General features: G+C 39.9%; 1 protein-coding gene across 7 annotated transcripts in view; it reads right to left on the bottom strand.

Annotated features, from left to right (window-relative positions):
• Positions 1-21,712, bottom strand: part of sh3pxd2aa (SH3 and PX domains 2Aa) — a 141,952-nt gene that overhangs the window by 85,658 nt on the left and 34,582 nt on the right. For all 7 annotated transcript variants that reach the window (XM_035958058.2, XM_023292082.3, XM_023292083.3 and 4 more), the window contains exons 3-5: positions 4,858-4,933; positions 2,466-2,542; positions 862-953 (exon numbers count right to left, since the gene is read on the bottom strand). In XM_035958058.2, the coding sequence (XP_035813951.1) occupies positions 862-953; positions 2,466-2,542; positions 4,858-4,933 (245 nt within the window). The remainder of the gene's footprint in view (positions 1-861; positions 954-2,465; positions 2,543-4,857; positions 4,934-21,712) is intronic.

The raw sequence follows: 21,712 nt of genomic DNA, 5'->3' as shown, positions 1-21,712 counted from the left end.
TCATATGCAATAAGACAGGTTAAGAGCCAACAAAAAAATAATCCAGACACAAGCATGAGTCATCGCTAGCATTGTAAGATACACTGAATGGCCTGTTTAAAGGAGTGCCGACTATTTCAATGGGAGGGACCCAGATGTACTAACATGTATGTGTGGTCTGCAAAACATAGAACAAAGAATCTGTGATTGCAACACAGACAGAGGTCCAGACTATAGATCTTAACATAGCAGATAGGTGTTTGCTTCTATTATAATGCTGTATTTGTGCTCATGATCTCACATATTGCACTTTTGGAGTTATCCAGTTGCATTTACAGGAATTGTAACGCATCGATTTCAGAAAAAAAAAACTTGTTAAAGTGGAAAAACAGTCATACTGTCAATGAACAGGCACAGTAATAACAGAAATATGTACAGTCAGCAAACCAAACATCAGCTTAAAATGAGTCACCATAAGCTACCAGTTAGACCAAAACCAGTTACAGTATGTTGAAACCCCAAAAGCTCAGAGAATATTGAAATCTTACTAAACAACTTTTCATTTGTAAGACTGTTGTTTCTTTTCATAAGCTGCACAGTGTTTATTTTCTACTCGGCAGGTTCGCAATGAATATCGATACTAATTTTTCTCGCTAAACCAATTTCAGACTCGTGTTTCAGGTGCGAGTCACACCCAAATCCAGTATCGCTACCAGTGATCGGTTGGGGAGACGATTTCCAACCACAAACACTTTCAGAGTCGATGAACCTATCACCACATCAATGATGATGTTGCTGTGGAACACAACGCAAGTCAACCAGCGGATTTGCCTATACACGAAGTGTCCATGCCTATTTGTGCATGCAGTATGCAAAACTCACTCCACTGGAGGGTTGATGTCGTCCGTTTTCGTCTCAAAGAAGCGCAGAACCTCCTCGCTCTGAGAAATCTGAGGGGGGAGTCTCACCAGGGCCTGCAGAAAGACAGCGAGTCATTACAGAGAAAACAGCTGCAGATGACGTAACTGAACATGTTTGATTGAAGTTTAAAGCTGCACTAATCAATATTTTCTATGTTAAAAATGGATCAGACGTTTGTGTGTAATTGAATGACTGCTTTACTGAATTTCAATCAGCTAAAAACAATATTATTTGACAGATTTTTGCTGATATTTTTACCTGTTTGAATCTTTGAACGTTACAGTTTTACCCTGTTTGTTAATGTATTCTTTCTGGCTTTATTGCTGCCGAATTTTCTATTTTTTTGGTACAGGATTTTTATATTATAGTGTACAACGAGCAGTGTTGTGTTGTGCAGTTTTTTTCCACCTCCCACAAGCTGCAACAAACAAACAATTAATGCGGCTTGAAAGAAAGCTTTCTTCTGGGTTTTTGGATGGCTTGTATTATGACTAAGGTTTCACCATAATTAAGAGGAATCCTGCAGACATTTGGCCTCGTCTGTGTGCAAGAAGTTGCTCTGTCTGTATATTCATAGACAAAGCTACAGCAGAGGCTCATATGCCTCTCTCAGCATGTATATTTAATGATGTGACTAAAGGCGTTGAGATGCCTGACCGTGAAGATATGCAACAACATACAGAATGTATGGGCTTTTGCTGAAATCACCGCAGTCCGAGCTGCCTTCATTTTTCATTCATCAGACCCGATACTATTGGAGGCGTTTGGGATTGAAGAGGCCAGACCTGCATCCTGAAATCTCCAGAGAGCAGATCTGGGTAATTACTCGTCCTCTCCGTTGTTTGCCTCACAAACAGGATGTGGGAAGCTAACAGCATTGCACTCTCACTATAGCAGCAACTGCAAATTCCTGTTTTCGAAAAACCTGCACAGGCTCATTTCAGATGCTTTTCTTTTGGTCCCAATTACCGAGCTGACACTGTCGGTAACCCTTCCTAATGCCGGCCGATAATGCTGCTCCCTAATTGTGTGCACAGAGACAAACATAAAGAGCCCAAATCTGGTGTAATGGTGGCTAAGTGCCAAGGGGAAGGAAGGAAGGAAGAGGGAGGAAAAGATCTGAATCCGGGATAAATTAAAAGAAACTAATAAGGGTGGGAGCAGGAGGTGATAAGGCAAGTCGCCCTTGAACTGCAGAAATTCAAAAAAAGGCTTTCAAGTTTTGTTTTGTTTGTGGGAAGGAGGCGCTAATTTGAAGTTTTTCTCCAAAAACGAGGGGATAAAGTTGCTGCTGACTTTGAAATAAGACAGCTTGATGTTGTGCAGAGACTGAAGAGCCCGATGCACAACTAGGTCGACCCTCACAGATGAAAACACTGGACCTTCAGGAACACAGAAGCCTCCAAGCAAAATAGACTCCTTCACAACTTTTCCCCGTCCTCAACTTCACATCCCACGTTTTCAAGCGTGTGAAAAGACTGTATGGACGCGACCCCTGACCCCTGAGCGGTTCCCCAGAGTTAGACGGCGGGAAGCGTGGGATGTTTACAGTGAAATGTCTTTACCCTGCAGTAGTCATCGATGAAACGCAGCCGCTTCATGGCCACGTCTCGCACATGACTCCTCCGGAACAGGATTTTGCCTGGAAAAGGGAGAAAAAAAATCTAAACGGAGGCAAAAGGTAAAAGAAAACAAAGGAGCCGGTGGGAAAAGAGAAGAGTAAATACTTGATACATGTATGCAGCGCTCGCTAAAAATGCAACAGCTGATGTAGCAGACCAGTGATTTCTGAGGGTTTTACTCCAAACCAGCAGCAGGTGTCAGTACTGATCCCCCATGTCTTGCAAGGTCCCAGCTGCCCCCTCTATAGATCCATGACCTCTGTCTGTTTCAGGGCTTTTCTAAACAACTCTCAGGATTTATACACAGCAGGGTCATGCATTCGAGACCTCAACCCACTCATGACCAGCATTAATGTTCTTTATCGCAGCAAATGCATCCTGTTTCTGCAGAGTAAAGCAAAGATTTATGCTGTGTTTTTGCATTCTCTGGTGCTGTTTAAGGAACTGTTGGCACATTAGCATTACTATGTTATGATTAGTCTAAATTTTTTTTTTTTTTAATTCAGAAAATAAAACAATATTTTCAGTGGGTTTCACCTATTTGGGGAAATTTGTTTGTTGTGTAAACACGTGATGGAGCTTTACTACATTAAAAAAAATAATAAAAGTGGGGCTGGTGAATTTGCAAAACCGTTGACAAAATAGTTCAAATCCTGGGTCAGACACATTGAATAAAGTGTGGGTGTTAAATAGCAAAACTGGACTTATGTCAGTTAAACAGCAAACAGCCTGTACACAGCCTTATCAATTGGCAGCAAAAAACACGTATTTTCTTTGTTTCAAAACCACTAACTCAAAAACAGTTTCACATCGGAAAATGACAAACCAATCAAACGTGATTTCTTTTGTTTTTTTCTTTTTAGAAATGTAAGAAAAAAATCAATAAATATCAATAAATGTCAAAAACAACATCTGGGAAATCTGTATGTCACAAATTGTCTATAATTTTAGAAATATACCTACAGTACCCGTCCTAAAAATAAATTTTACACATTCATACAACAGAAATATTTGTGAAATTTCCATAAATTTGTGAATATATTCTTTAAAAATTTGAGCTTTTATGGTTATTCACAGTTTTAAATGTCATTTTACATTAGACAGAAATTTACAGATTAGTTTTTGTAATTAAAAAAATATATATGCGTCATTTAATTTTTCAAATTCTGACACCTGACCTTCAACTTCCATTTTTGGTTTTAAAACTAAGATTTTTTTTTTTTAAAATCACAGCAAAGTATATCTTTTTCTGAATGTTTCGATCTGCTTGAATCGCATAAAACTGAATTCCAACATTAGCCTCATTATCTAATATTTCTAATATCAAAAGTTCGGCACTGTAGGTTTAATTTACGTGCCTTAAATCTTCCTTCAAACTTCTAAATTTGATCTCAGGTTCTTGCTATTTCAAAATGTTTGAATTGAACTTTAAACTGCAAATTTTCATATTGAATTTTAGCAGCAAGAATTTGATTTAAAATGACCGTTTGAGGGGTTGTCAAAGTCAAATATGTCAGTGTTTTACCTTCAGTTGTATTTAAAAATCAACAAAAACTATTCAGTACAGATTAAATTTCACAATTAGACAGTTGCTTTCACACCTGATGCTTAAGTTGGTGATTCTTAATATCCATACAGCAAATTTGGATTGTGTTGACCATCTCCAACTGAACTACTGTCCTGCATTTTCCAGCGTCATGTGGCTTTGAGCATTTTATCCTTAAATATGCATCTGCAGACAGCCAGAGATGTTTGCACCTGGCACTGCTGCTGGCAGAAAAATCAAGGTTTTGTTTGTAAAAGTGTGAGCTGGATTCAGAGGAGATGGAGAGCAGTTCCAGATGATGCTGGGGCCACGTGTCGGCCACGGGGCTTAAGCAGAGCCTTCACCAGAATAAGCTGCTATAAACAGACGATGAATCTCCAGAAATCTACATGACAAACACACAGGTGCACACACAGACCACAGCAGTGTGATTAGCAGACGACTGCCATCGATCAGGCCGTGCTGTAGGTCACCATTAACCTGAAAGTCAGGAGACATGAGCATCGTCTCCAATCAATCCCATGCACACATAATCAAATGAACCAGTTCATGCATAACCATAAGCTGAGTCACATTTTAAAACAGGCAGAAAATAAACATCAGGCAGACATGCAGCTGAGATCTGAAAGTCACACTTAGTGCCTGGTCAGCAGTAACACACACTGCACACACACATGCAGTCCAGCAGGCATCAGTAACCAGCTCATATTGACGCCCCTCGAGTGCCGCTCATACATTATTTATGTGAGAGCCTGTTCAGATAACTGGAGCTCAGGAGCAGGCTATTACCTGGGAGAAACGGGATGATCCTCTTCTTTGGGTCTTTCTGCCCTCCCTCAATCGGGAACTTGTCGAGTATCTGCATCTGCAGAAACACAAGGAGGAAAGAACAGTTTAATGCCCAGTTCAGTTCAATATTTAGGGAATTATCTGCTTAGGAAGAATGAAAGATCGATATGGGTCTCATGTGTCATGTTGAACTGAAGCCAGGAGGCAATTAGCTTAGCATAAACACAAGCTGAAAAATATGCCTGCAAGCACTTCTGAAGTACACTGAATTTTTTTACATTTCAAACAAAACGCAATGTGTGAACTATAATGATGGAGCTTTAGAGATTTAGCTTCCTCTGCTCCCATGCTAAGCTAAGCTAGATGTCCAGACAGGTTCAGACAGTGGAGCGCTGTAAAGTTGTCATCTAATTCCTGATGACGAAGAATACTAGCATGCGAAGAAATAAAAATCACACCACAATAATTGAACACAGAAGCCAACTGTTTGGAGGCATTTAACAGTTAGCCCAATAAAATTCATGGGATTCCTTAATGTAGGCTAAGCTTACCAGTAGCTAACAAGCCAACAACATCTAAGTAAAACAATTTAGGAATTAGCTCAATGCCAGTGTTAGTTTCTTTAATGAAAAACTGGAAAATTTGCACAAATCTTGCTGACAAAAACTACAGCCTTCAACAAAAGTGTTTACGCTCCGGTGCAAAATCACTCAAAATGATTTGAAACTTTGTCACCTCTCAATGATAGTATTATTTCTAAGGTGAACAGTAGAGTATTTCCTCCTCAAAACTAATACTTTCTAAAGACTACAGTGAAAATACAAGCCCCTTTATTGACAAAAAAAATAAAAATCAATAAAGCCTGTGATTACTGATACATGAGTTAGAAAAACTGTGATTACTGAAGCAAACTGAGTGCACCTGTGATTTCCAATCAGGAGCACAAAAAAAAAAACACTGTTGCTTGCTCTTAAGCACAAAATTGTAAGAAAAAACTTTGTTAAGGAACATAAACAGAAGCCTGATAAATATTAGAAGCACATTCTTTGGTCAGATGAAGATAAATCTGTTGGGCTCAGTTGGAGTCCAGCATGTTTGGTGTGAACCTGACCAGGACAACAACAGTGAATGCATCGTCCTGACGGTGAAGCACGGAGGTGGGAGTGTGACGATGTGGGGCTGTAAGAGTGCAAAATGTGTCGGGGAGATGGCATGTATGTTCAAGCCACAAAATCACAGATCACAGAGTTTCTAAAGAAGTAAAAAAGAGAAAACCACGACCTGGACAAGTATGTCACCTGACTTAAATCCAGCAGTTTTGGGGTATTTTAAAGAGAAAGACAGAGCAACACAACCCCTCCAGCAAACAGTGAACCCTCCATGCCAGCGGGATGAGTCTGGTTCTAAAAATAAAGGTGAACATGTGAAGTTTTTAAAAAAAAAATGAAAGATTTGAATCTCAGTAATGAAAGGTGTGCTGACTTGTGTTGCTTTGAGTTCCTACTGAGGCTCCTGTATTTTTATTATAGCAAATCTAAACTATTGCTAACGCTGTTTCTGAAACTACTGCAACTGCTGTTAGGTGATACCGTACTATTTAAGTTTTTCTTTTTTATGCTACTTTTTACTTTTACTCTTTAGCTCTATGGTTGTTACCCGATATTTTTCACATTGTTTATTCACATAAAATACAAATCAACTAATAAATCATGCTAATTTTTGTGGAATGAGCTATATAAAATGATAATTATTTCCAGTTGCAACTTTAAAGTGGCATGCACACTGATGCATTAATAATCCAGTACTATATAATATATGTATTTCTAAGTACTTACACTACAGGTAGTTTTATTATATTTTTAATACTTCTTCCACCACTGGCTAAAGGTAGCAGAAATGGTAAAGCTAGTTAGCTAAATGCAAAGCCATTAAAATTGACGGTAATTTGTGTATAACCTTATTCATTATGACATGTCAGCTTTCTTTATTATCATGTAACATCTTTCCTCCTTGAGGTGGATCTGCAGCATGTTTTGGGGCGATATCTCTTGTATGCACTTAATCCCACAGCTGCCTGACTCTATCCCGTATTTAATAGAAATCAAAGCCTGTCAACGCACATCACTGGTCTCAAGGGCGCTGAGCGGCGGTGGCTTGATGAGCTGCAGGGTTCACGGGAGTCAAACAAGCTGCCATTTATTCATAAAGCTTGGCAACACGAATACGGCGAGCGAAGATGTGCTGACATCGGAGGTGGAGGAACAAAGAAGAGCAAAGCATCGGTAAAAGAAGAAGAGAAGGCAAACCTCAGCAGAGGTCAGAGGGTGGAGAATAGAACGTTGGGTCTCTGTTGTTTGCCCAATTTCGCCCTTCAATAAATCATTCAAGAGGAGGATTAGAGGGAAAGCAAAGCAGAGCAGAGACGTACTGCACAACAGCACTGCAGCAAAGTGTTTCCTCTACAGTAATCAGCGATGGAAAGGAGGTGAAGATGAGCGTGATGCATGTGTAGGGGGATGGAGGTCAAGAGAGAAAATAATAGACATCAGTTGGTCTGTAACTGATGGCTGAGGGCTGTAAAACACCCCAGGGATGTAAGTGAGCAAACATCCTGGTGGTTCTCTGAACATCTACTCATCCCCAGTGAACACTCCTGAAGCATCCGTCGCCTCATCTGGTTTCACCCGTCCATCTGCCAGTCTGCTCAGGATGCAAATTTACAACAATTTCCTTAACTGAGAGTCAGAAGTGTTATCAATCAATAATCATTAACACGGATGGAGTAATGCAAACACGATTAAATACATCCTTACATACAGTTTTACTAAACTACATTCTGAATTATATTTTGAAGGTAGGGCTGGTCGAATAGCAATTTGTGGGCTCCGGATATTCGGCCCCGATTAATGACGGATATCTGAATATTCGGTTCGGTTCCTAACGGCCGATGGGGGTGGGGGGAAGAGAAAACGGAGACAGAGACTGAGGAATGGCCCGAATATTTGGATTGGTTGTATCGTAACGTCCAACGCTGTGGGGGGGATCCGAATATTCAGATCTCAAAATAAATATTCGGCTACCACCGTAACAACCGAATATTTGGATAGTCGGATATTTGGGTCCAGCCCCATTTGAAAGAATGCGTTTTTGCTGGATTATGTTTCTTTGCAATATTTTACAAAGACATTTCTTGTCAATGCATTCATTTCATCATTTTACTGCTGCTCCTTTTCAACCAACCAATCATATCTCAGACAGGGCAGGACTTGTCAACCTGGAAACCAAAAAATGTAGGAGGAGCTTTAAACATTTTATCCCAAACTGAGATGTTTTTCCTGATTCTAAGTAAATTTGGTGCGTAAATTGAACTAAGTTTTGAAAATGTAAAAGCCTCTAACAAAGTGATATTTTCCTAAACCGAACTACGTAGTTATGGAGCCGAAACCGAATGAGAAAGCGTGTAAAAACCAAAAGTAAATGACAGAAAACAAAAATTAATTCTGAGACTGATGGTCTTTTATCCATCACTTGATGCAAACTGGCCTTTTTCATGAAAATCCGGTTTCTGGTTGCCTCTATCCACCCTTCCTATCTCATATCTCAGAGTCACTATTTCAAACTGGCATGATTTCCCACATGTGATGCTCACAGATTCCATTTATTTCCCAACAAAATTAAATTTCCCTTCAAACCATATTGGAAAATGCAGTTTAGTTGTAAATTAACATAATTTTGTGGAGACTACGTTGAACAGTGACATTTTTCCTCGCAGTTATTTTGGTGCCTACACTGAACCAGACTTCTAGGAGTAAAAGTGTCCAACAAAACACTGTTTCAGAAGTCTTTGTCATGATGCCCATTGCTAGCTAAACCCTATAAATGCTCTCTGCCTGCCAGAACACAAAACTGTCTTTTGTGCTCGTTTTCTAGGGTTGGTACAGTGTAAAATACAAAGACACTGCCATCTTCCATTTAATGGAACGGCAGTAAGAGGCTCCGCCTGGTGGTGCAACCAGGTACTACAGTCAGTCTGTAACACGTCCTCTGACATGCATGTCCTTCGTGCTATTCCTAATTGGTCAAAATATTTTTAAACAGTTAAATTATTAATAGATTAACCATCAATCATTAACATCCCTGGACTGCATGCACCTTGTCATTGTCTCTTTGTTGCTCAGCTCCACTTGAAAGTAAATTTTAAGGACATCAGGAACGAAAACGCTACACAGGTCATAATCCGGATTCATCGTCTCTGTCTATTAAACTGTCAGGTTTCTGCATTCACACGATAAGTTCTGCTGCTGTGACAGCACTAAACTCGCAGCCGTTTGGGCAACCTCCGATGCTGCCCAACCAAAAACAAAATCCTGCTGAATTCATGAATTTACAATCCACTCTGACAGAAACACAAGGACGGATGGATGACGGACTGGCAACCAAACATTTAGCAGATGCTGAATTTGCAGCACAGAATCAAAAAGTGGCTGCACTGCTTTTTTCCTCCTTAACAAAAGTGAAGGATAAGATGGAAACGTGAGGCGAGCAAAAAGGCAAGACTGAATGTGTGGAGGCATGTGTGTGCAGGTGCAAGAACTGCAAAGGACAGAAGCACCTCTAAGGCTTAACATGCCAGTTCCCGGCTCAATCAGCTGGTTTTTATTATCACTTCTAATTGAGTCCAACCACACCCTCCTTCCTAAAAAAAATGTACCAGTTCAGTCTGAACTGGCTCACTTGGATCGACTCATTATTCAAAACGGTCTCCTGGCGATTGAAGCTTGCACGAAAATAAACGCTTTCCTGTCGCTGCTGACAGATTCCTGGCAAGAAGAAGCGTGCTCACAACCCGCCAGGAACTGTGGGATCACTGGGAGGAAACATGGTGAGAACAGGTGGGACGGCGGGGATCAGGTGGCACAGCTTTGCTCTTTTCACATGCATATGCACAAACACAGCGCTGATTCACGCACGAGCAAGTCTCGCTTCTTTAACTCGTAAAAATGACAAACACAATCATTAGTCGACGTGGCGATGCTTCACTCCCAGGATGCTGAGAGACAAAGAAAAGAAATAAATAAATAAAAACATTCATGCCAAACCATTGCTCCAGTTCTCAGACTTCACTGTCTCCTTGGTAACCAGCACAGAGAGAGTGTGAAGAAGAGTTGTGAAGAGACGTGATTGGATGATCCTATGCAGCTCTGGACCACTGGTGGAAATGCTGGGAGTCAGGTACAAAAAAAAAAAAAAAAAAAAAAAAAAATTTTAAAAAAGCGAGTGAGTTCTTCTTTTATCTGCTGTCGGAGTGAATACAGGTTACTATGACGTAATGTTTACTCTGCTGTCCAAGTAGAATATAATGAGGCTTTTCTGCAAAGCTCCTACACATGATACAAGCAGGGGAGCTGGATTTCACTGCTGGTTTTTGCTTGAAACATTTAGTTCAAGCGGATTCGAATGCTGGTCAAGATTAGAGCATGAAAAAGACATGCACACTTGCAATGATCAAATAATAATGGATACAAGAGAGAAAAATAACTCAGAAGGTTCTCAACACTGGGCAGTTCAGAATTTTGAATGTGGCCTTGAAAAATCTACCAAACAAGAGACTATGAACATTCTGACCAGAAACACCAAAGAATTATAAAGAATACTCAAAAATCTAGAAATAAATCAGCAGCTCAATGCATCACCAACTCAGTCAGAATCACTTGCTTTAAGTAAATCTTTTACAGCTAGATTTGGTACAAAAAGGTTCAGAGACTACAAGCAGCAACAGCGATCCTCAAGAGAGAGCTCCCTCCTACTTAAGCCTGCATTATGGTCCAAATCCCACTTGCTCTTATTATACTGCTTTCTAGGCTGCTTATAGGATGCAATCCACACCTGTAGACTGGCATCTACCTGTTCCAAGCAAACACAAATTATGGGTTGGACACAGACGTCCACAGATGGATTTGAGGAGATGATGAAATTTACGGATCCCAGCGGACTCCAACATTCTCATGGCCATGTAAAGTACAACACTGGTCTTAGTTATCATACGCGAGCATCAATTTAAACCAGCAATACTAAAGGTACAGCAGAGGGGGAAGAGGACGGTTGGCGGAGAGAGTTGAGGCGGCTCTACAGTGTTGGCGTGATCAGCAGAGCGAAGGTTCAGTCACAATGCATGTCTGTTTCATCACTTAACAACAACCACAGCCAGTCAGACGGTGCCAATTGGATGCAATGACACTAAATTATGCTTTTATACAACCATTACTTTGTCTAGTTTGACATTCGTTTTGTTGTAAAGGTATTTGTAACTTTGTTTTGGAAAGGTGCAATGCAAATAAAGTTCTTAGTTTTATTGATAGTATCAGTGTCAGACTATCATTTTGCTTTCTGTTGTTATTTACTTTTGGTTTTAGTACGTTTTCAGGTTTGGTTTAAGTACCATAACTATGTGGTTAAATTTAGCCAAAAAATGTAACGCACAACCTTTCACTACATGTCTCAAGCATCTCCTCCATTTTCTGGGTTACTATGGTGATGTCCATCTAAAATATGATTTGCTGCCTAAAAAAGAGCAACAGTAAAACAGCAGGATTCATCATCTGTGGAAGCAATGTCACATTTCAACAACTCTTGAGGGGATAAAACTAAAACACTGTAATCTTTTGACTCCAAATGTACGATGCGGTGGACTAACTACTAGATACTGTTCTGCATACTATGGTATGGTATTGGTATCGCTTTAAAGTACTTAAAAGTTCGCTGATAGCTGGACCTGCTTGTAGCACAACTTTACATATTGATCTGTTTTTTGCAGATATTCCAATCAAAATTTGCCTAAAATGTCGCTGAAGAAACTAGATGATTTCCGTTTTTGTTAACTCCAATAGATAAATGACTAAAATGCGACTACAACTAAAACCACATCAATATCAGGTGCCACAATTCACCGTGTTAATTGCATATTATAATTGTAAATGCTCTGCATGTATAGTAGTGTTTTTTTCCTGAACAGCACAAAGCACACTTACTCAGACATGTGCAAGATGTTGAGCTATTAGGAACAACATCAGCGTCTTTAACCGTGGACAATAAAAAGGCTGCAGATCGAACCAAACCTGTGATTACTGACGCTCAGGTGGTAACCTGAGCCACACAATAATGGACATTACAAACCACACAGCGGTTGATGAGCCTATTATCTGCAGTATAATAGAAACAGCTGATCCCAATCAGCCAATACATACAAGCACCTTCAGTGCTCTGCTACGTTTCATTTACCAAACAGCTCCGATCAAAAAAAACAGGAACACCTGTAATTTTTGATGTTTTTTAACAGTTTGCACCTCCATGCTATCCCACAAAGCATATTTATTCCCTGTGATGTTTGTCAAACACCACATGATCAGAGCTGACAGAGAATCCAAAGATCAGGACCCAACAGATGAGATATGATTAGATCTGAACTGGGTTTCAGATCAAGTCGCACATTGTGGGTACTAACCGTAAAGAGAAACTTCTTGTAAAGGGAAGCTGTTAAGAATCATTTTTATTAATGGCTTGAGAGTTGATTAATTTTCTAATTAATTGATTGGGTCAGTTAACCCCTTGATGCCTGAATTTATTTAAAATTTTAAAAAAAAACTTTTTTTGTGTTTTTTTGCTTTCTAGCTGATGCTAAAATAGGTGGAGATTATTAATTTATCTGTTACACATAGAACACAGATACGCAGATATATAACAAAAAAAAAACAAAACAGATAAATAATGAATAATTAGGTCCCACTATGACCGGTCCTACGAGAAACCAGTGCTTGCAAAAGGTTCTGAGGTACGTATTGAATATGCACAAACCGTCATTGGGGGAATGGATACACTATCTCAGCTGCAGTCTGAATGAAAGTAGTATGTTGCAAATACACGACAATAGACATCAAGGGCTTACAAAGTCACAAAATACCCATCACAACTTCCATAAACTCAAGAGAACTTGAGTCGCTTTGGCACCAGCACTCCTTTACATTAATCTGCATCTGAACGTGTCGACTTCATGTCTGGATAATCATCCTGCTCACAAAGTTGCAACAGCAGATATACAAGGCCGGACCCAGAACATTCCCAAACAAGTCTGAACTGCATGCAGTCACTTTAACAGAGAGGCACACAAGCAATGAACTTTGAGTTGTTTTGAGTCGATCTTGTTCCACATTCAGCATTGGTCCAACAACATCACCTTTCTCATATCCGATTGCACATCCAAAACAAAAAAATCTGCAACTTTACTGCCCTGTAACAGCTACGATTAATAAGAGCCACTGATAATAAATGTAATCTAGGTTTTGGGAGTCGTTCCTCTGAGTTTATTAGATACCTGCAGCATCAAACAGCAACAGGATCCACCTAAGAGAGAGAGCTGCATTTATGCATAACAGCAGAAACCTTAATCACTTATAATTAGCTACATTCCCTGACATGGAGACAGGACGGACCAGGATCTAGCAGCAGGTCACACTGAGAACATTTTTTTTCACCTCAGACTGGTGAGCTGGCGCACAGAGTCACACTTTATCGAAACCAAAAATGTAATTTCTTTGATTATTTATTTTGCAAATGTTGGGAAAAAAATCTCCAAGTGTCCCAAGGGGTTGCTAATACTAGAATAATGTTGAGTCCACATACTTTAGATATTTTACTACTTACATTTTAATTTGTTTCCATACAGTTCCACTAAAAATTCCCTGAATTTTAGTCACTTGACTGTTGCCTGCAGCTGAATGACTAATGGCTTCATGGCTTAACACAGAATTTTTTGGTTTTTTTACAGGATCTGGTGCAAATGCTTTATTTTTTTAAGCTACTTTTCAGATAAAATAAATGCAGAATAAATGGATTTTGATGGTTAAGATACCAACATTTAATGCTTAGATTTGTATATTTTTCCCAATGTTAAAGCGTATCAATAGCTCAAGAAGCACAAAAAAGTTGAAAATCCAGTGACTGGCTCAGATAAATGGTTGAATTTAGATTTTTGTTTCTGTGTTTTTAAAAGATCACATGCTTTTCAAAGCAGCTGAAGGGTTTTTGGAGTTCAGATGCTTCAGATAACAATTATTTACACTGAAATGAAAAAGAAGAGCAGACAAGTTGTGGGTTTGTATCTGAGGAGCTGTAACCAGCAGAGGTCTCACATCTTTGCTTCATGAACAATGAAGCTATTATCAGAACTGTCAGAACAGTTGCCTTCATCAGCTCATTTCAGTTCCAGTCTTGGCTCAAATTTCAGCCTATTTCTGGCAGATAAAGCTACAGACACAAGTCTTGTATTTGTAGGAGAGCTTTTAAACAAATAAACAATATTCGTTTTTGGTTTAGTTTCGGCTGTGAAACATGGAGATACAGCAGCGAGACTGTGCTGGACTCAGACTGCAGCAGCTCCTTCTTCATATCATGCACATGTGCTAAGAATAGAGCGTCTATATAAGGAGCTGCAGGAGTCAGTTGGCATAAACTTGGGGGATGCCATACTGTCATTGTGCAGCGGATTAATGCCTCACATCCTGTCAGTGGTCATGTGACTGTGAGGGTTCACCCCGGGCCCTGCAGTAGCGAAATGGAAACAAACAGTGTGAAACTCTGGAACAACTCATGACCGGCATGACAAGGCGGCCATGTGATTGTTGCGCCATTTCTCACTGCTGGAAAACATGCAGTTATCGATAAAATCCCACCTGCGTGATGTTAACATGCTGTTTCTTGTCATTTTTGCACTCGGGATCCATCAGGCTCCCTCAGGACACTGAACCTCAACCATTATTTTCTTCTTTCATAGCTCAGCTCACATCCTAAACGGAGCACATGAATCAAGCCTGAACATGCACTAGCGCCCGGCAGGATTGAGTTTCAGAGAGGCAGATGTCTGGGATGGGTTTCAGGAGGTGGGAAGGAAGGCGTTCCTCTCCAACCACAATCACTCGCAGTTGTGCCTCTAAATATAAACTGGCACGCTGGCAGCAGATCTGGACAACTCGCTGGCCGTGGTTGGCACATCGCATTAGGGTCGGAACACGATATCCTGCTATCCTGCCTGCTTTTGTGCGACGGATGCATGTGTGGGAGTGGAGCAGGGGGTTTGGATTTGTCTGAAAATCACAGCTCTGTTCCTGAATATGTCAACACTGTGGGGTGTCGTGCCCCCTGTGGCGAGCCGGGCTCCCCTCGGCTGCAGGGCGACGACAGGTGCAGGGTTCTGGGAACTTTTGTCTTTCCACAGCCGCTCATTGGTCACTGCTCGCTCTCAGCCTGCACACGGACTCAGGCCGGGAAAGTCCCTGAATGGAATCTCTGGGGATGAACTGGAATTCCAGTTTATGTGCACTCATATGACTTATCACCGTCAGACAGTTTTGGATCAACAGTGTGACATTTAGGGCTCCAGAAAACAATCATCTTCAGTTTTGATTATTTTAAAAATATACTTTGATTAATCTGTTACACCCTGAACCAGGCTGTATCTGTTCTTAAACCTGCAGCCAGGTTTGAAAGTCTGCTGTTTAAAAACTTACAACAAGCCGTAAACTGTCAAAACAAAATAATTTGTCAAACTTTCATCTTTCTGACAGTCCTTGAACCAATCATGTGGGACTTGATTTCATCAGAAAAATTCACCAAATCTAAGCTTGAAATCGTGACATTTTATCTAAATCAGCATGTGCGACATGTCTCATTTTTTAAAAAATTACCCAATGTGAACTGTTTGCTTTAACCAGACTCGCTCCTCTGTGCAACACGGAGTCATTAGACTCAGCTGCAGCTAACAATCATATAATCAACATACAGGAACTGGTTTACAAAGAGCAGAGGATACAAATTAAAAATGTAAGTATATTTAATTAATGTAATATCTTTAGTTAGCGGGATGGAAAGTTGTGGTATTTTAAAAACTCGCCAAAACTACGCCATTTATGAGCAACAGAAACTGTAAAAACAGAAAAAAATGTCAGGTTTTCAGCTTTCTGACAGTCCTTCAACTACTCATGTGTGACTTTTGGTTTCATCAGAAAAATTAACCAAATCTAAGCTTGAAATCGTGACATTTCATCTAAATCACCATGTTCTACATGTCTCATTTTTAAAAGATTACCAAACAGTGAACTGTTTGCTTTAACCAGATTCTGTACAAACCTAAAAGTTTGGTTTTCCTCGGTGCAACATGAATTTATTAGTGACTCAGCTGCAGCTAACAATCACATAATCAAAATGAAGAGACTTTTCAGCTGAACTGCAGGCTGAGGATACAAGTTAAAAATGTAAGTATGTATAATTAATGTAATATCTTTAGCTAGCGAGGTGGAAAGTCGTGGTATTTTTAAAACCTGCCAAGATGACCCCTTTTATCAGCACCAGAAACTGTAAAAACAGAAAAAAATGTCAGATTTTCAGCTTTCTGACAGTCCTTGAACTACTCATATGTGACTTTTGTTTTCAGCAGTAAAATTAACCAAATCAAAGTCAATCAAATTGTAATATTTCATTAAAATCACCTTGTTGGACATGTATGAATTTTAAAAAAATCGACCAAAAATAAATTATGTGCATCAACGAAATTCTGTAAAAAAGAAAAAAAAAAATAAAATAAACAATCAAATACTGTGCTGCTCGGAGCCACCATGAAGCCATTAGTGACTCAGCTGCACTCAGTAGTCACATGACCTAAACTGGAGGAGTTGTCGGCTGAACTGCAGGACGTGTTTACACACAGCAGAGAGGCACCAATTAAAAACTCGTAAAATATCTTCATTATTTCGATTTACCATTTTTCCACTACTTGTAACACCTGTGGGCTGTACATAAAAAGTTGTGCATATTGAGTCCAAGTTGTTGTTGTTTTAAATATTCAAAGAAATTAAACTTTAATTTATTCTTTTTTATAAATGATTTATAGCATTCTGTGTAATATTTTTCAGTAGATACTTCTGAGATATGTCTTTCTCTCCTTCATGGTTTTGCTGTTTCCATTAGAGCTGCAGGACTTTATATTGCAGTAACATTATTATAGCTGCATTGGAGAAGCTTGGCAGTAAAATACAGAGTTTTCAGACCACTGCAACAATCCGTGTCTCTCTCTCCATCCATCTCCCGAGTTCAGCAGAGGTGATGTTGAAGTTCAGACAACTGGCTGCTTTATTCACACACACAGTCATTAAAAATACATTAATCAAAGAGATAAAACAGCATTTGCAGTGAGAAAACCTCCAACAGGTCCAGAGAGCAAACACGAGCAGAAGTAAAACAAGTTTGCTTTTCATCTCACAAAGTTTCTCTGGTTTTAATCCATAATAAATATCAGGTTTGAAGAGATGAGCTACAACAACCGTGATTAAATTTAATCAAAGTTGTTGTAGCTCATCTCTTCAAAGCTCGTTAGATGAAGCGATCGCTTCATCTAACGAGCTTTGAACTCCGGTTTAACCTCCCCGTCGTATTTATAGAGGCACCGGCTGAATGTTCCGGTGGCATTTTCAGGCCATTTACCACTCGAGCTGCTTGGCTGAGTTCTGCAAACCGAACAACATCTTTCCAGAGCAGTCGCAACCTCAATCCGAGGGAATGGACAGTGTCGGCTTACACGTGGTTCAGTTTGTGAAAGTAGGCCAGCCAACATACAGTTACAGTACAGGCAGCAGCAGAGACTCTCACCTGGCTGCAGCGCTAACAAAGTAGGACCTAATTTAGCCTCGCTGACGGTCTCAGGAGTTTCCATGCTGACAGCAGAACAAACCTGAGGCGCTGTGGCTAAACCACATTCCCTCCCAGACGGGGTGAATCGGACGGCGCTGCACTGCAGGCCGAGGAGGGCGTGGAAGGGAAGGAGTGAGGTCTGGAATAAAACCATGAGTGGGCTGAGAGGAGTCAGAGGCACAAAACACTGGAAACATAGTAGGAGAAACCAGAAAGAAGATACTCAAATTTGCCTTCACCGTCCTGCCAAGTTATTAAATAACCAAGAATTTAGGGCAAGGTTGAAAGAGTGTTTCATTAACGGTTGAAAAGAACTCTGATGTTTTCTGTCAGCTGCTGACAGCAAACAGTTATGCTGTAAAAAATGTTTTTTAAAGGAGCTAACACAACGGAATTCCCCCAAAACCCCCATGAGAGGTTGTAGCTGGTTTCGAAATTATGAAAATTGAGATTAAATCTATATAAATACATTTATTGACCCATTTTCTGGCTTGGGGTTTCATTTATTGAAGCATAACAGACATTTTTGTGTCTCAAATGGTCAGGAAAATGCAGAGATTTCTGTTACACAAGGTGATTCAGTTATCAGGCGCACTGTCACCTTCAACACATCCACTTTCAGGAAGGAAAAACCTTCCTAAAAAATAATTATAATATCAGTTAATAACTCCTCAACAGGAAGAAAACAAAGCTAAATTTCAAATGTTGTTCTTTTTCTGATCAGCAGGTTTGCCAGTCAGCTAGCTTGCTTGCCTGTTAATTGTGAATGAACACTAGACACTCACAATAAATACCAGTAAATTTGGAATCTTAACTTTCTTCACAGACGCAAAGTTGTTTTCAGCAGCTAGGTCCCATAAATACACGATTCAAACAGTGGAAAGACTGTGTATGATGGCCGGACTGCACTGACTGTCTTGAGCAGCGCTAAGCCCAGGATGCAGCAACGGTGCCCCCCAAAATACGGACATGAGGAATTGTTTTGGTGGAATATTTTCATGCATAATGCGAGTGCTGTCATTAAAATGAATAATTACCAACAAAATTGCCACAAAAACAGTACAAGATGTGTGTCCACTTCATGATATGCTATTTTTTTTAATAAAGAGATGAACATAATTTTAAAATCGGTGCCCTTGAGGTGCAGATTGGCTCTGCATCAGGTCTGAAAGAGCTCAAATTCACAAACTATTAGGTCTTGCAGGAATTTATTACACCGATATCACAGAAGCAGAAGTAGAGGTCACTGTTGCTGCAAAAGGAAAAAGATGTATTAAATCAACTTCAACCACGGTGACTGTGTCGGATAAAGGGTCAACATCGGGCTACGAGTTTTCCACAAGTTGTTTTCGTCCTGCAAGCTTAGTACAATCAGACTTTATTCACAGGTAAGCTAAATGTCAGATTCATACAGTCCTGTCATTAATGCTCAGTTTTTCGTCCGTGTGTAGAAAAACATTTGAAGAGGAAACACAAAGGGAGGGAAGAAGAATGCTGCATGAAATATGAAGCAGAAATTGCAGAAATGTATCCACAATCTACATCCAGTGAGCCAGACTCGTGTAGAAGAGCTGGTTTCAATACAAAAACTAAACTAAAAACACAATATAATAACTGATATACTGGACACACTATCCTGCCAAAGCAGTGACTGTAGATGGATCTTTCTTTGCATTCCACATTTTCACTTTGCATCTATTTTTTTTGGACATAATTGATTCCATAGGGGTCACTCTCTGGAGATGAACTTTCTCAGCGTAAAATGCTGCTCTGGTCTTTAATTTAAAGTCCTTTTTATTTGCTTCAAAGCCCCTCCTGCGTCTATAGTATAAAATGTAATCCGACTGAGATGGAGAGGACCCAGCGGGGTTAAACCGGATCATGGTGTAATAGAAAGACTGCCGGGGCAAACGGGAGGAATGGCAGCAATGCATCACGTATATACATGCACAGTGTGCACAAGAACACTCATGCAAAGCAGCAGAACGTAGAAAAACCCACAGCAGAAAGTGAGCTAATGCACTTGACTCCCGCGAACGTTGCTGGTCGCGACGGATTAGCAGAAGAGACCAGAGAGGAGGAGGCTGGAGGGGAGGGAGGGTTTCTGAAGAGAGACGGAGACAGATGGAGGGAGGAGACAGATATGCAAACAGAGATGGGTGAGAAATTGCAGGAATTTAATGAATTCTGACGGAGGCTGAGAGCAGATCTGCAGCTGGGTTTCACTCGTCTCTTATCTCCCAGCGTCTCCACCTGACCAGGTGGCATTAAAGTCCCATGTGTCCTGTTGGACCGGCTGTTTACTCAGTCATTGCTGATTAACCCACAGACAGAAAGGCGACATCAGGACATCACCACCGATACTGGAGATAAGAGTCCTGGATTCTGTGCTGTCAGCTGTAAACCTGCAGCTTGTGTTCAGAGCAGCAGATGGGAGAAGTTTCACACATCAGGGGAGCACAGATTAAGTCAGACAGGTTGATAGACATAAGGAAGTCCACTGCACGGGGTTTCATTTTGGACTTTTATTGCATTACAGCTACAACTTGTTGTCACGAAAAAAAATGGTTTGCAACTTGCACATTTTAGACTGACATTTAAAGCTGCTACTTCTAAAAACAAAGTATGTTTAATCCTTTTAAACACACTGGCAGCTTTGAGAGGCATCTTAGCTTTTTTTTTTCAAAAATCACCAAAATTGCACCATTATCAGAGCAGGAAAGTGTAAAAACAGAGGGAACTGTCAGATTTAAAATTTTACGGTGGTTCTTGAATGAATTCTCAGCGATGTGGAGTTCTGTTGGGAAAATCTAAGCTTAAAATGAGTGTATGTCATGAAAATCACTTTATCCGACATGTCTTGTTAAAAAAATCCCTAAAAATAAACCATTTGTAGAAAGCAGATTCTGCAGAAAACAAAAAATTCTGCATTGCTTGTTGCAACCGTGAAGCCATGACTGACTCAGCTGTGGCCAACGGTCACATGACAAATATCCTGGGACTTTTGGCTGAACTGCAGGCAGTGTTTACACAGAGCAGATAGGGGATGGTATGGAATCAAGTTAGGAAAAGAAATAGTAAAATATCTATAATATGTAGGGCCATCATTTTATTTTTCAGTGGTGGTGACTTCTGTGAAGTCTCAACTTTATATTTTTCTTTTTTTATGATTTGTGACATTATATAATCTAATAGAAAGAGTTATAAAACCAGGTAACTGTTAAATGGTCCATGATTGAGGCTGGTAAATAAGGAATGGTGCAGCCTTCTACTTATGATCACATGTTCCTCCTTTACTGACATTTCTAAGACATGTTCAAGTGGCTTTTGGTTGCTCTTAATGGTCCTCATATGTATCTTTATTTTTAAATTTTACTTTAGAATATTATTTTCCAAGTTGTTATCCTGTCTTGCTTTTGTGTTGTTTTATATTTTGTCTTACATGCAGATTTTAGAAGTTTTCATCCTATTTTTTGTCTCGTTTCGTCCATGTTTTTGTTGTTGCCTGTCTTTTCACATTTACATCACTTTGGTCAACTTTGTATGTTTTAAAACATGTTACATAGAATAAATCATCTTTATTTGAAACTTGAAATCATTTCAGGTTTTGCTAAAACTGTCAGCATTCTGAGTAGTTCTGCAGTAGCTGCTAGTTTATGTATAGTCATCAAGAACACTAGAAATAAAGGCATGAACGAGTTTTTGAGCAGCTTCTCGTCTTATTCAAGGTCTCATCTTTACTACACCGCACAACGGATAAAAAGTGTTTTTTGGTGAAAAGATTAAAATGAAGGTGAGACTCTAAAAAGACACTGAGGTTTGTTGCCACAGTGACAAACCTCAGTCCTCATGTCTCTGAGATCAGAAGTCCCAGTTTGGCAAAGACTGTATCTGTCTTATTTTAAAGTAAGAGGATCTCAGTCTGATCTTCATTTAGCTTCACAACGTTCTCACTCATCCACTCATTAAAGGCGACACGCTGTTAGTTAGATTGGACCGAGAATTTAGGTCGTCTGATCAGCTCAGCTCTGCAAATTCGCCCCATGCTGAGAAATCATGGATCAAAGATGATAAGTTGAATGAATAAACAGCTAAGAAGCAACACACTCAATGAAGGCAA

The sequence above is a fragment of the Amphiprion ocellaris genome, chromosome 4, assembly GCF_022539595.1.
Source record: "Amphiprion ocellaris isolate individual 3 ecotype Okinawa chromosome 4, ASM2253959v1, whole genome shotgun sequence".
Classification (NCBI taxonomy): Eukaryota; Metazoa; Chordata; class Actinopteri; family Pomacentridae; genus Amphiprion; species Amphiprion ocellaris.
The sequence above is the reverse complement of the archived record's forward strand: the minus strand, read 5'-3'. Positions and strand labels throughout refer to the sequence as shown.